Source organism: Rhincodon typus, chromosome 2, assembly GCF_021869965.1.
Source record: "Rhincodon typus isolate 14 chromosome 2, sRhiTyp1.1, whole genome shotgun sequence".
In the NCBI taxonomy this organism is placed as follows: domain Eukaryota; kingdom Metazoa; phylum Chordata; class Chondrichthyes; order Orectolobiformes; family Rhincodontidae; genus Rhincodon; species Rhincodon typus.
The window spans coordinates 44,530,426-44,544,638 of NC_063333.1; the positions used below are offsets into that span (position 1 = coordinate 44,530,426).

At 38.2% G+C, this 14,213-nt stretch overlaps 1 protein-coding gene across 3 annotated transcripts in view; it reads right to left on the bottom strand.

Annotated features, from left to right (window-relative positions):
* Positions 1–449: 449 nt before the first annotated feature.
* The window catches only part of LOC109928488 (protein DBF4 homolog A-like), a 36,676-nt gene continuing 22,912 nt past the window's right edge, over positions 450–14,213 (bottom strand). For 2 of the 3 annotated variants that reach the window (XM_048606113.1, XM_048606101.1), the window contains exons 10-13: positions 13,613–13,744; positions 8,736–8,871; positions 7,704–7,822; positions 450–3,781 (exon numbers count right to left, since the gene is read on the bottom strand). In XM_048606113.1, coding sequence (XP_048462070.1) covers positions 2,602–3,781; positions 7,704–7,822; positions 8,736–8,871; positions 13,613–13,744 — 1,567 coding nt within the window. In that variant the 3' untranslated portion in view covers positions 450–2,601. The remainder of the gene's footprint in view (positions 3,782–7,703; positions 7,823–8,735; positions 8,872–13,612; positions 13,745–14,213) is intronic. The other variant, XM_048606108.1, reaches the window with a different exon arrangement.

Below are 14,213 nucleotides of genomic sequence, written 5' to 3' on the forward strand. Positions count from 1 at the left end.
TTCTGCAATGTGGAGTGTTAATATTTATTTGTTAATAAACAAAAGTCACATTTTCTCTTTCCATTGCTGTCTTGCTGTATAAAACTCCACAGAACCCATACCAAACCATTTCAGTCTCTACAGATTTAGACAATTTGGTGCAAACAGCTAACAAAGTAGATGATATTAGCCATTCTGAAAACAGATTTTTAAACAAAAAAATCAATCCTTTATAATGGCTATCAGTGTTTTGGAGAAATGTTTAAATGTGCATAGAATCCTGTTGGTCTCTTTTCTGCCAATTAGTTAATTACACAAGGAGCAGAAAACATTTAGTATTACAGTTTTAAAAGATCCAATATTTTATTCTAATTTTAAAAAATATGAATAACATGTTTAAAGTAACCATGAAGAAGTCAATTACATGAAATAAAAAGTAGATAAATCAAATGCAATAACAATTTTGATGATAAATAGAGCACACCTTTCAATAGATGTCAGACAACTATCGATTATGACTGGATTTCCCATTGCTATAACTGTATTAAATTTAATTTGTTTTATACTGGTTGAAGCAACATTCAAAAGTATCTTTAATTTTTGTTACGTGGATGTTTCCCATAGCAGTCTTAAGAATTTATTATTTGGACTGTAAAATTGAAGGGCATAATGTAATTCATTCAGAAATACTAAGTAGACTTAAAATCTGGATTGCCACAAGGCATATAGGTGTATTTGTTAATAAACTGCACTAACGGCAGAGATTAGAGCATTAAAAATTATTTTCAATGCACTACAACCTCATCCTGTTGGCTTTACAACATTTTACTCAGATTCTCACTTCACCTTTGATGGGATACAGCTCCTTGACCTCTGGTAACTTAGTTAGTACACCCATTGTTATTTTTTCATGTTGAACTGTGGAGGACTAGATAATCAGTTTTCTGAATAGCAACCAACGAAGACTTGAGCAGAATTTATTCTCCTACCCCGACAAAAGTCCAATCAATACATGAGGTAAGATTTGGTAACTCAACAGGAATGTTCTAGCCTCTACAGATTAGTGTTATCTAGGCTCCAAGTTCTGACATTTCCTCCTTAAAACTGTCTGTCTCTCACCTCCTTAAGGAGTCCCTTTAAATTCTCCCCCGATCAGGTTTTTGGCCATCGATGTCAAAACGTCCTTCTGAGACTCAGCTTCAGACGTTTTCTAATAAGTCTCCTGAAATGACCTTGCGAGATTTACCACGTTAAAAGAGGGTATACAATGAAAATTATTCATTATTTTTCTTATACTTTTACGGAAGGCATCTCTTTTCAAAGGGATTAGATAACAGTTCTGCCTTTACTAATTTTAAATGCTCACAGATCGGATATCAGCTTTGTGAAATGATGATTGCGCATTTTTAAGGATCCAGTCTCTCCAATATTCTGTGGTAAGAGGTCACATTCAGAGTAAGAGATATCCAATTCCAACAATGTCACTCAATTACCAACAAAAACAGAAATTTCTGGAAAATCTCTGCAGGTCTGGCAACATCGTTGAAGAGAAATCAGAGTTAAAATTTCGGGTCTAATGACCTTTCTTCAGAACTGAATGTCATTCAATTCTCTCTTAAAAGAAGAGCTCCATACAATATAGATATGGCATTTTCAATTCTCTACCTCATATGCTCTTCACCCAAGTAAAACTGCCAGATTTTGCAGTGTCGTTTCACAGGCAGGGGCTAAATTTGGCTAGTAACCAAACTTACTCTATGGAGTTGGAAAGGTCTTTGTCAATCACAGATCCCGGTCATCCATTAGATCCGTATCCCAGTCACAAAAGAAAAAGCAGCTACCAGGTGGTTCCCAACTTCCAAACATTCATACTTATGAACAAGATCCTATATTACTATTACTTTTAAGAATCCAACATGTGAACATTAGGTAGTGCTTATGAACAGATGCATTACACCATCTTGTATTGCGTTCTGACTTGTGCACAAATTGACTTACGAACATACTGAGGAACAGAACCCATTTGTAATCCAGGGACTGCCTGTAACTTAACCACTTTATTCCCCTGTTGTTTTGTATTGATTGTTGATTCCACGTCTTGAGGATTTTTTTTTACACCAAAAAGCTTTACAACTATAGTGCATTTAAAAGTTTTGTATGGATAAAAATTTAAATTATTTCAGCAATGGCTATACACTTCTATAAAAAAAACTTGCAATTATATGTAATGCAGGGCAAAAGCAGCAGTTCACCACCACCTTTTTTAGGGCAATTAGGGATGAGCAATAAATGACAGTGATGCTCACATCCCATGAACAAATGAAAAAATTCAAAATTATTATTGGATTTTACTGACAAAGTTTGCTATCTATGGACAAAAGTTTAGGTCAAAGTGATCTTATTATTGGTTAAACAAAATGCAAAAAAAAGGGTAAAATGGGCTCATTGTTCTCAAAGTAGTAGGTAGACAGCATTTATTTTCTATTTTCAATTCTAATAGGCACATTAAAGTGATCAAACTGAAAAAAACCTATATGTAACCAGAACGGATTCATGGTAAAAGTAGAACATGAATAAAATTGTAGTTCCTTCATGTCATTCTTTAAACAAATAAGCATTGCACTAGAAACCAAGAAAAGATGATAACGATGATGATTGGGCAAAAATTGACAGGATATTCTCTGGTTGATCGCTATCCCACATCCCTGACATTTTCTGTGATGAATGATCGGTAAAGCCCGAAAACTCAGAACCACTGTTTTCACTAGTTTGAAATAATTCCAGCAAACTTTTCAATGGCAAGTTGGTAGCTTCACCTTCCTCTATCAAGCACCTCTCTTTTGCAAGAGAACTTATTTCCATTCTATGATCTTGAGCCTTCTTTTTATTTCTTCCATAAACAGCTGAAAATCTCACTTTTCGATGCAGTTTTGTACAGGGTGAAGAAAATATAGTTGGAGGAATTGGACCCAATTCAGTGTTTTGATGTGCAGCTAAATTAAACGAAGGTACTATTATATTATGCATCAATTCTTCACTTCTTCCCTTGCCAAAAAACAATTGTGTCTGTACAGGGCTGCATGAACGTTCAATAGGGGCTGCTGCAGTATCACGTGGATCATGATCATTTACCCTAGAATGCTTGGGAACATGCAGGATTGGACTTTCCAGTTCTTTGCGCTTATGTTGCAAATTATTTTTGGATGACTTATGTAGCCCAGTTTTGATTTCATCACTGTCAGAACATACAGTGGAATTTGGTTGTGACCTAGTCTCACACACATCCTGATCAAACGGGTGCTTACGCGATGATTCTTCGGTGACAGATGGAGAGCTCTCAACTGGTAACCTTCCAAGGTGATGCAATTGTTCCGACATACAGACTTTTGAAATTATGGAACTACCTTTGTCCCCTTGGCACAAAGATAAACTATGCCAGCTTGTTTCTTTTTTCTGATTTTCAAAATTAACTGCAGGTGTTCCTTCCCCAAAGGACTTTTTGTTAACAAAAGTGGACAGAAGTAGCATTTCAGAAATGCTAACATGACTTGGTGTAGACAAAGGTAATATCTGGCTAGGCGAATTCAGGGTACCTGAAGATACAATGTCTTTTCCTTGGAAAGACAAAGTACTTTGCTTAGTTTCCCATCCACTGACATTTTCATAATCCTTTGTGTTGCACATTATTAAGGATTTATTTCCTTCCACATGCTCCTTATACGGTCTTCGAAATTCTTCATGTATTCCTGCAATACTTATCTTGGTGAAATCATAGGTGTTTACACCAATACTGCACTTTGTCCTAAACATAAACAAAACCCTTTTGTTAAAATAGGAGAATGAAAATGTCCAATTATTTCATTAATCAATTAAATATTCATAAGTGACAGAACACGGATTTATCACAAAATGGCACAGTAGACTTACTGATCTGTTTTGCCACTGTGAAGGGCACAATGGCTAGATAGTTTGATTTAAAACATATCAATAAATTCAACGCTTTTAAATAAAGAATAATTTAAAAGTAATCAAAACAATCTAGATCTTCTCTTTGGAAGATGACAAATCAGTTGTGTTGCTCCAGCATTTTCTTTCTTTGGCAACTAAAACCAGTATTACAAAGGGAAACATGAGTACAGAAATACGAAATGTAGATAGAAAAAAAAACTTAGTAGTACATTAAATCTATAGCAAGTTAAAGATCATCTGGACAATTTAAGCACTAAATTCAATTTAAAAATCTGTTAAAAGTGTTTTCTCACAACAGTCAACATTAATAAAGACAAAATACGATGGCAGTTATTTTGGCACAGAATTTTTAACCACAAGGTTTTTGAGTTCATTATTACAAGAGAAAGAAGCTCCCTGCCATAGACTCAGTTCTGTAAAATTGCTTTTCCCACCATTTTAAATGGATTATTAAATTCTGTTTGATGAAGAATCCCAAGATATTAATATGTATAAGATTATGGAACCACACAGGACATGACCTAGAATGAAAAATCACATTTATATACAATCTTTAATATAAAAAACATTCTTCGGTGGAGAAACAGACAAATATAATGAAAGGGCTAAGAAAACGATCAGAACTTAAGAAATACGAGCAAGAGTTGAACATTTGGCACATTCAGCCTGATCTGCCATTCAATATGATCATCATTGATTTTTAACTTATGCTCCAGTCTTAAATACATTCAATCATGCAGCATCCACAAACTTCTGGAAAAGACAATGCTAAAGATTTAGAACTGGAGTGAAGAAACAACCCCTTATCTCAGTCCTAAACGATCAACCTCTTATCTTGAAATTATGTCCAAATTCTAGATTTCCTAGCCATAAAACCTTTCAGTATCTACCTGTCAAGTTCTTTCAGTATCTGTTGTGCTTTAATGAGATCACCTCTTATTCTTCTAACCTCCAGAGAATGAAGACCCAATTTACTCAGCCTCTCAACATTGGAGAATATTCTCATCCTCGGCATCAATTTGTGAATCTTTGTTGCGCTACCTCCAATACAAATGCTTCTTCCCTTAAATATGGGGACCAAAACTGTACAGTATGCCAACTGTAGTCTCACCAAAGCCCTTTACAACTGGAGCAAACTTCCTTTATTCATGTACTCCAATCTCCTTGCAATAAAGATCAACTATAACCTGCTTGCCTAATTGCTTGCTTTATTGCATGTTAATATCGTGCTCCTTATATAAGTGCACCCATGGTCCCTCTGAAATTAACATTTGCAAATTTCGCACCTATATTCTGCTTTTCTATCATATGTGTAAAGTAAATAACCCACATTGTGTTCCATCTGCCATCCTGTTGCATAGTCACAACTTCTCTGTTTTGCTTGAAGCTAGCATTCCCAGCTAGCTCTATCATCAGCAAACTTAGATATGTTACTGTTTCTCTGGCTGAGTCAATACTACAGTATGCAAATAGCCACACCCAGCACTCACCATTGCTGTATTCTACTGGTAAAAGCCTGCTAACTTGAAAGTTTCCAATTTATCCCAGTTCTCTGCTTCTTGTCAGTTAACCAACTTTCCGTCCATGCTAATATATGAGCCTTTAACTCTATCAACCCATATGAAATGCCTTTTGGAAATGCAAGTATATTGTATTTAAGGATTCCTCTTTATCAGTCTCATCAGTTACATCCTCAAAATTTGTCAAATACAATTCCCCTTTCATAAAGCTATGTTGATTGATCTGAGCATACAATGCTTTTGTAAGCACATTGCTAAGACTTCCTTAGTAGATTCCAGTGTTTTGACAACAGATGTAGGGCTAATGAACCCATACCTCCCCATTTCTTTTTTTTGTGTAGATGTCACATTTAACTTCCAATCAACTGGGACCATTCTGTAATCCAAGAAATTTTGGAAAGTCACAACCAGCCCATCCTCTATCTCTATAGTTTTCTTGTAGGACCCTACAATACAGAGGAACAGGTCTTAGGGATTTGTTAGATTACAATACCAAGTTTCTCCAGTAGTTTTTCCATATTCTTATTAACTGTTAGATCACCTTCTATTTCTGTTTTTTAAACTTGGTTTCCGCCTCGAAGACAGAAAACATTTGTTCATTGTCTCACATTTATTTCCTTATTCCACATGATAATCTCTCCTGTTTCTGCCTCCAAGTGACTTAATGTCCTCATGTATATATGCTTACAAGAGCTATTATATTTTAATATTGCTGGCCAATGGAGAATTCAAAAGGAGACGAAATACTCGGAAGGCGTGAAGCTATGAATTTTGGGGAGTGTGGTCCAGACAAGAGAGGCATGTTTCTCACAAGTCGCTCCACTCATCCTGGAGCAGAGGATTGAGTAGGTCAGTATTCTAAAAAGCATACACTTGGACTCAAACCTGCAGAGGGTTGTACAGGTATAATGGACCAGACTCACATCAACATAGTTGATACTTAATTGCCTTGTGAAATGGTTTGCTAATCTACTCAGTTGTATCAAATCATTGCAGCAGCTGAAGGCAGCAGCTCAGCATCACCTCACCTAGGCAATTAGAATCCACAAAAATGAAGTCTGCGTTCAGTAACACCTACATACAGAGAACAAATTTTTAAAAGATCACTGAAGCAAGTTACAGCAAAGCACAAAGCTGGGGGGTAACAAAGGTGTGCATAAAGGATGCAATGGTACCAGAATTAGTATTAGTACCAGGGTAGTATAAAGCGTAAATCTCAGGTATGGGCTGAATAGGATGCAAAGAATGTGCATGTTCTGTTTTAGTTGAAGGAATGTCTGGTGAAGGGGTTTCAACAGCAAGCATGAAATGTTTTGGCAACAGCCAGAACATGAGTCTTGTCAATTTTCTCAATCATCCACATCAAGCATCCCTTCTGCACAGCTCTTCAACTGCACTCCTGAATGTCACTTTTCAATTATTTCAGAGTCTATTTACCATCAAGACTCCTGATTTTTCTTTGATCAGACTCGGGTGGCTCAGCATTCGTTCCTTTACTAACATTCGAGGGAAGGACGCCATAATCAGTAAAGCTATGACCACTCGGTTGGAGGATAACTCATGGCTGGTGGCAATCCTGTTTTACTGGGACAAGTGAGAATGCAACCACAAAGACAGTCCAATGAAAAGGCTGCATAAGAGGTTGCTGAGGTTACCATGTTGTGTTATGATGGAAAGTGTGTTACCAGAGCCATAATTTAAAATTAAGTTTAATAAATTAACTAGAATGCCTTTAATTTTTAAAAAAAAGTTAAAAAGAATCTTGTTATAGCTCCACATATGATCAATGATGACATATTTGATATACAGAAATGTCACAAGAAATAGAAAGCTGGCTGTAATGGAATGAAAAAGGAAAAACACTTCTGCTGAGCGCAGACAGATATACAGTGATCCTTGGGGAATTATGTCATTTTTTTAATGGCCCAAAGAATCAGAGGCGACGTGACAAGTGGTCACAACTAGAAATGGTGAGGGAGGCTGACTCAACTGTGACTTTCAAATGAGAACGCTTGTAGTGGTCTGGGACGGATGTGACTGATCAAATGGCTTCCTTTTATGCTGTAACCATGCTACGATTTTGGAAGGTAGTGCAGTTCCTAGAGATTCCTTTATACAAAGAAAAGATGCACCTGAAAAGGAGATAGGTGTGACCAGAATGAAAACTACTTTTAACAATATAATTGAAGTTTATATCATCTTTCAATTAATGCAATGGAGAAATAATGTTTTTACCTTTTCACTTTATCTCTCTGGAGTTCTATAAAATCACAATCGAACTGTGAAATTATTTTATCCACAACATTAAATTCTGTGCTCTCTGAAAATTTCTTATGACGTTCACTTTTCAGATGCTGTAAAGAAATACAGAAGAATTAAGCTGAAAGCAAGCTGACGCAGACTCTGGAAATATGAAATAAAAACACTAGGAAGTTAGAAATACTCAGCAACTCTCATCTGTGGAGAGAGTAAGAGTTGGAAAGAAAATGTGAAGTGCTGTATGCACAAGGAGAAAGGGGGAGAAAGAAAAAAATGTAAACATCTAGCCAAGGGCAGGAGAAATTAAGTGATAAAATGTGTTCTTTACCTGCTGCAGTGTTCGATTGAACCTCACCACAAGCTCAAGGAACAGTTTGTTGTCTTATTAACACTTATTCATGAATTTAACAATTCCAGACCAGAAACTCTGTCCCCTAGTTTTTTTTTCCCATGAATTGGATTGATTTTTTATGATTTTGCTTTCAGACAGTGCTGTTCATTATTCTGCCACTCACATTCACTCTAGACAAATGTTTTATTTCTTTGCTACAACAATTATGGCTCCCTGCCTTTTGCTCCATGACATCTTAACATTATAACTTTAACACAATGTATATTCAAAGATTAAATTTGAGCTACTTTAGGTTTTCTGGTTCCCTCCAGTGGTCATATTTCATATAAACAGATGACTGGTTTTAAGCAGGTGCTTGGTGATTTTATGTATCAAATTACACAAAAAGTCATGAGGGATTTTGCCAATATGGTATCTGTAACCATTGCAGCAGTTCTGCCTTTTACAACACTACTTTTGACACTTCTAAAGACGATGGCTGGAGCAGTTCTCTTTCAGTTTCTATCCACATTCATTTGACTTTTTAAGTGCTCACTTTCCTTTTTCAGAAGGAGTTAACCAGAATTATTTAATCTGTTGATCCTAAGCTATTATAACACTTCTACATAGCGCAATGTATGCAAAAATAATGAAAATAGTTTGAAGTTAAAACTTACAATTTTTAAATCTTCATACTTCATCATGCAGCATTCACAGTAACCCTTCTTCTTCTTCTCTTTCAAAGTTTCTGTGATTTTTGTGTCCATTTTGCAGTTCTTTTCACTGCATGCTATTTTGTGACATTTACTTCTGCTTCCAAGAGATAAATAGAAAAGCAAATATATGACAGTTTGTGTTTATTTTCAAATAACAATTTTTTTTTAAAAACTGTATTTTTATATACTTTTGATATCCTCTGGCAGTTAGTTAAATAATGGATATTTCCAAACATTTCAAGTTACAGAAATCATACAAAGTTGTCTGGTTAAGTCACTTCAAAAGATTAGCCCCAAAAACACTTCCTGACATCTATCTAATTGAGCACTGTTTTCTTAAATTTGGTTAGTTACATACTGTTAGGTGTCACATCTTGTGGTGTTTGCAAGCAAAATGTTTTCTTAGGTTCTATTTCATCTCCTACAAGCAGATCTTATGTCCTTCTGTGACAACATCTCGTCACCAGCGAATGTCAGAATCATAGCATCATACAGTAGTGAAGAGGCCCTTCTGCCTATAGAGTCTGAACTGCCAAAATATACTGCTGCTTATACTAGTCCAGCTTTACTGCACATGGCCCATAGCCTTGAATATTATGACAGAGACTCCAAGATCTCAAAAGAATCCTGTGTGATAATAACACTCATAACTGGCCAGTTTACTGCATGAAGTATTTCACTAATCACTTGGCATACAAAATAGCAATGATTTCTATAAATGCAGGAGTCTGACTCTTAAGCTGTTATTGTTAATGACAGCTATAATTTGTAAGGCAAAATTTGCTTTGACTTTAGAAGCAAATGAAAAGTTAGTCACAGCCGAGATGGTACAGTCCTATTCACAGTAGTCTATGTAACATTCGGATCTAACCAAAAGTGTTTACTTATTGTTAAATGTCTCATACCCACCCCATGAAACAACACAATAGCTCTCAACTGTACAACTTCCTGCCAGTGTCAAAAAGATGCCTCTTTGTACTCCTTTGAGATCGAATGGAGTGTCACTTTGTACTCTTTTGAGCAAGGCCAAATAAACCAATTAACAAATGAACTAATCCTTAAAGGGACACTGTATCAATAAAACATTTTGAAAGAAACAAATTAAAATGAAATATAATTTTGGATGGATATGATACACTACAGCACCTATACAGCCAACAGGCTGATTTTGGAAGGGCTCATGTGTACAACGGGACATCTCTGCTCCCTCTCCAAGAATACCCAATTACAGAGATATCTAAGAACTGGAGGTGGCTGGGTCAAACTATCTCAACAACCCACTATCTGGACCTGTTAATGGCCCCCTAAGCCAGGCCCAGGTGTGGACAAACAAAAAGATCCTCTACCCTGCCCACTCCTGTCGCATCATGCGGTCAAAAATCAGGACAGTGGAGCTGAAGGTGAAGCAGCTGCTCCTTGAGAATGGGATTACTCTACTGCATGGCCTAAATAAACACGGGAAAAAGATGGCAGTGGCAATGTCACTGAAGTAATCTGGAAGCCCACGTTAGTGCTCTGGGAATATGGGCTCAAATGGTACAATTTAAATGTAATTTATAAATCTCACATTGAAAACTAGTTTCAATAATGGTGATCATGAAACAATCATGGATTGTTACGAAAAGCAATTCCCATCTGGTTCACTAACATATCTTGGAGAAGGAAATATGATGGCCTGTAAGTTACCCTCAATCCACAGCAATGTGGTCAACTCTAAACTATCTTCTGAAGCCACTCAATTCAACAGTGCTTGGGATGGGCCACAAATGCTAGCCTGGGCCTCGCCAGTGATGTCCACATCCTAAATCAAAAATATATCTCCTCATTGCCACTAAAATTACAAGTGACTGGGAGTCCATGACCCAACTTAATATTTGATTACACAGTGCCTGATGAACAAAACACTCAACGGCAAATCCCCAGCGAGAAATGGGAGGGCTCCCGCACTGACAGCTTTACCTCCACACAGTGGGATGGAACTTGACAGCATGTCCAGACAGCTGATGAGGGCAAGGAAGTGAAAGGTATGCAGTTGCAGCCCATGTAGGAAAACAAAGCCATCTATGTAGTGGATTGGCACACAAGGAATTTCTGCAAGCTATTTCAGACCGTGGGTCCAAGACTCCTGTACATGTTTTTGGAGACCCAGGTCAATAAGAATCTCTGTCTGAGGAGGAATCAGTTCAGTTGGGTGTGCTCTCCATGCTCAAGTTGTTGCAACACCATGACTGCACTGCATTTTTAAGATTCTTCAAAGTCGTTACCATGACCTGAACATAAGCCAACACCAGAACAACCTCTTATTGTACCCTTTGTGCATTAAAAACAAAGGGATAGCAGCAGAGAAAATAAGAGCAGGAGTAGGCCATTCAGCCCTTCAAGCCTGCTCTGCCATTCAATATGATAATGGCTAATCATCCAACTCAGTACCCTGTCCCTTCTTTGATAGAAACATAAAATCCCCAGTGTAGATAAAGGCTATTCAGACCATCAAGTATGCATAGATCCTTCAAACAGCAGACCCACCCCATCCCTGTAACCCAACATTTGCCATGGCTAATCTACATAGCCTGCACATCCCTGGACACCACAGGGCAATTGAGCACAGCTAATTCACCTAACCTGTACAAGTTTGGACAGTGGGTAGAAATCAGAGCATCCGGTGGAAATACAGACAGACACAGGGAAAAAGTGCAAACTCCAGAGGCAGTAGCCCAAGGTCAGAATTGAACCTGGGTCTCTGGCACTATGAGGCAGTAGGGCCAACCATTGTGCCACCATGCCACTCATACCCTTTGATCGCTTTAGCACTAAGAACTATATATTTCCTTCTTGAAAACAAGCTTCAACTGCTTTCTCTGGTGGAGAATTCCAACAGTTTACCATTCTCTGGGTAAAGAAATTTATCACCTCAGTTCTAAATGGGGTGGCACGGTGGCTCAGTGGTTAGCACTGCTGCCTCACAGCGCCAGGGGCCTGTATTCGATTTCACCCTCGGGCGACTGTCTGTGTGGAGTTGCACATTCTTCCCATGTCTGCATGGGTTTCTCCAGGTGCTCCGGTTTCCTCCCACATTCCAAAGATGTGCAGGTTGGGTGGATTAGCAAGGCTAAATTGCCCATAGTATTCAGGGATGTGTGGATTAGGTGGGCAATAAGGGGATGGGTCTGGGTGAGATGCTCTGAGGGTCGGTGTGGACTTGTTGGGCCAAAGAGCCTGTTTCCACACTGCAGGTATTCTATGCTATTCTAAATAGCCTACCTTGTATCCTTAGAAATCAGGAACATCCTGTGTTCACCCTGTCTATACAGTTAGAATTTTATAGGGTTCTATGAGAAACCACCATCACCACCCCTCTCCCAACTTCATTCTTCTAAACTCCAGTCTCTCTTCATATGTCAGCTGTGTCATCCCATGAGTTAGACTGGTAAATCTTTGTCGCACTCTGTCCAGAGCCAGAACATCCATCCTCAGATAAGCAGACTAAAACCGTATGCAGTATTCCAAGTGTGGTCTCACCAATGCCCTTATACAGTTGCAGCAAGCCATCCCTGTTCCTGTACTTGAACCCTTTCACTCTGAATGCCTACACACCATTTGCCTTCTTTACTGCCTGCTACATCTGCACACTTACTTTCAGCAACTGCTGAACATGCACCTCCCCCAGAACACCAGCAAGGAATAGCAGACCAGCCATAACCTCACTGAACTATACAGCTAGTCTGAAAAGCTGAATTACCTATTCCTGCTCCTATTTCATACATTCTCATGCACCTATTGATAAGTGTTTCCTACCTCATCTTTGGTTTATATAGTAAATACTTTTTTCATAACTTTTTTTAAACGGAACATGGGTATCAGCAAATGGACGGCACTGCGGCCTCACAGCACCAGGGACCCGGGTTCGATTCCACCCTCAGGCAACTGTCTATGTGGAGTTTGCACATTCTCCCCACGTCTGCACGAGTTTCCTCTGGGTGCTCCGGCTTCCTCCGACAGTGCAAAGGATGTGCAGGCTAGGTGGATTGGCCATGCTAAATTGTCCATAGTGTTCAGGGATGTGTAGCTTAGGTGGGTTATGTGGGATGGGTCTGGGTGGGATGCTCTAAGGTTCGGTATGGACTTGTTGGGCTGAAGGGCCTTTTTCCACATTGCAGGGATTCTATGATTCTATGAAAACCTGCAAACTGGCAAAGTCAGCTTTTGTTGTACATCCCTGACTGCTCTTAAATTGAGTGGCTAGCTAGGCTATTCCTAGGCTAATAGTCAACTACATTGCTGTGAAACAAAGTCACATTTAGGCCAATGACAATATTGCTATGCAACCATCGCACTACTTTGCCACACTTCATTCAGCTCACCAATCATTCAAACACCAACAAGGGAGGTCAGAAACTGACAAATCACCAGAGTCAGAGCAATGGAATCATTTTTGTTTTCCAAATTTCAGTTCAGTTAAATTGGCAATAATGATAAACCAACTACTGGGGTTCCATAAATGTTTACTTATTTATTCAACATTCAGTAAAAGCTATGCTGTAGTTTACAGCTTAAGCAACAGAGGGAATATTTTTATTCATCTTTCCAATTTGTGACAGGTAATATATCATTAAGCTGAAATATATGGGTTCTCTTACTTCTGGGCTCACTATTAACCAGAGTCTCCTAATTCAAGCACGCATAAGTGGCAAATTACTGATGCACAGGCAGAAAACAAACAAAATCATAATAACCAACAGACATTCTTGATTATATGTTAATAAGCAAGCTGAAACGTTATTGTTACTGTGTTTTTGCGTTTTTGCATTCAATTAATTGAAAACAAGAAGTTGAATTACCTAGCCTTTCCTTTATTTTGCTTATCATTGGTCTTGCTTTTCTTGTCCATATCAAAAGGACTCCAGGGATTTGGACCAAGGTAGTTGATCTCTGGGTAGCAATCTAACTGTATATACAATGGTCTGTAATGGCTGAATAAAACAATTTTCAATATTTAAGAAAAAAGTACGTTTATAATCTTAACAATTAGCAGCTGATCGTAGTTCAAGGAGCTTTAAAATCCCTTTTAACACAAACAGCAAGTAGACAGAGCGCAGACTGTCCAAAGACTAATGGTCAGACTCAACCTACTTGCCACTAATCGGACCTCCACAGTACAGGGAAAGTGGAGGGGAAAATAATGTGCTGAAACTTATAATTTAGGGCTATAGTTAGATTCACTTTTGTTGGAGATGGTCATTGCTTGACACTTTGTGGCATGAATAATACTTGCCACTTGTCAACCCAAACCTGAATATTGTCCAGCTCTTGCTGCATTTGGACATGGACTTCTTCAAAATCAGAGGTGTTGTGACTCTGTTCAACATTGAGCAGTCATCAGCAAACATCCCCACTTCTGACTGTACGATGAAGAGAAGGCCACTGATGAAGCAGTTGAAC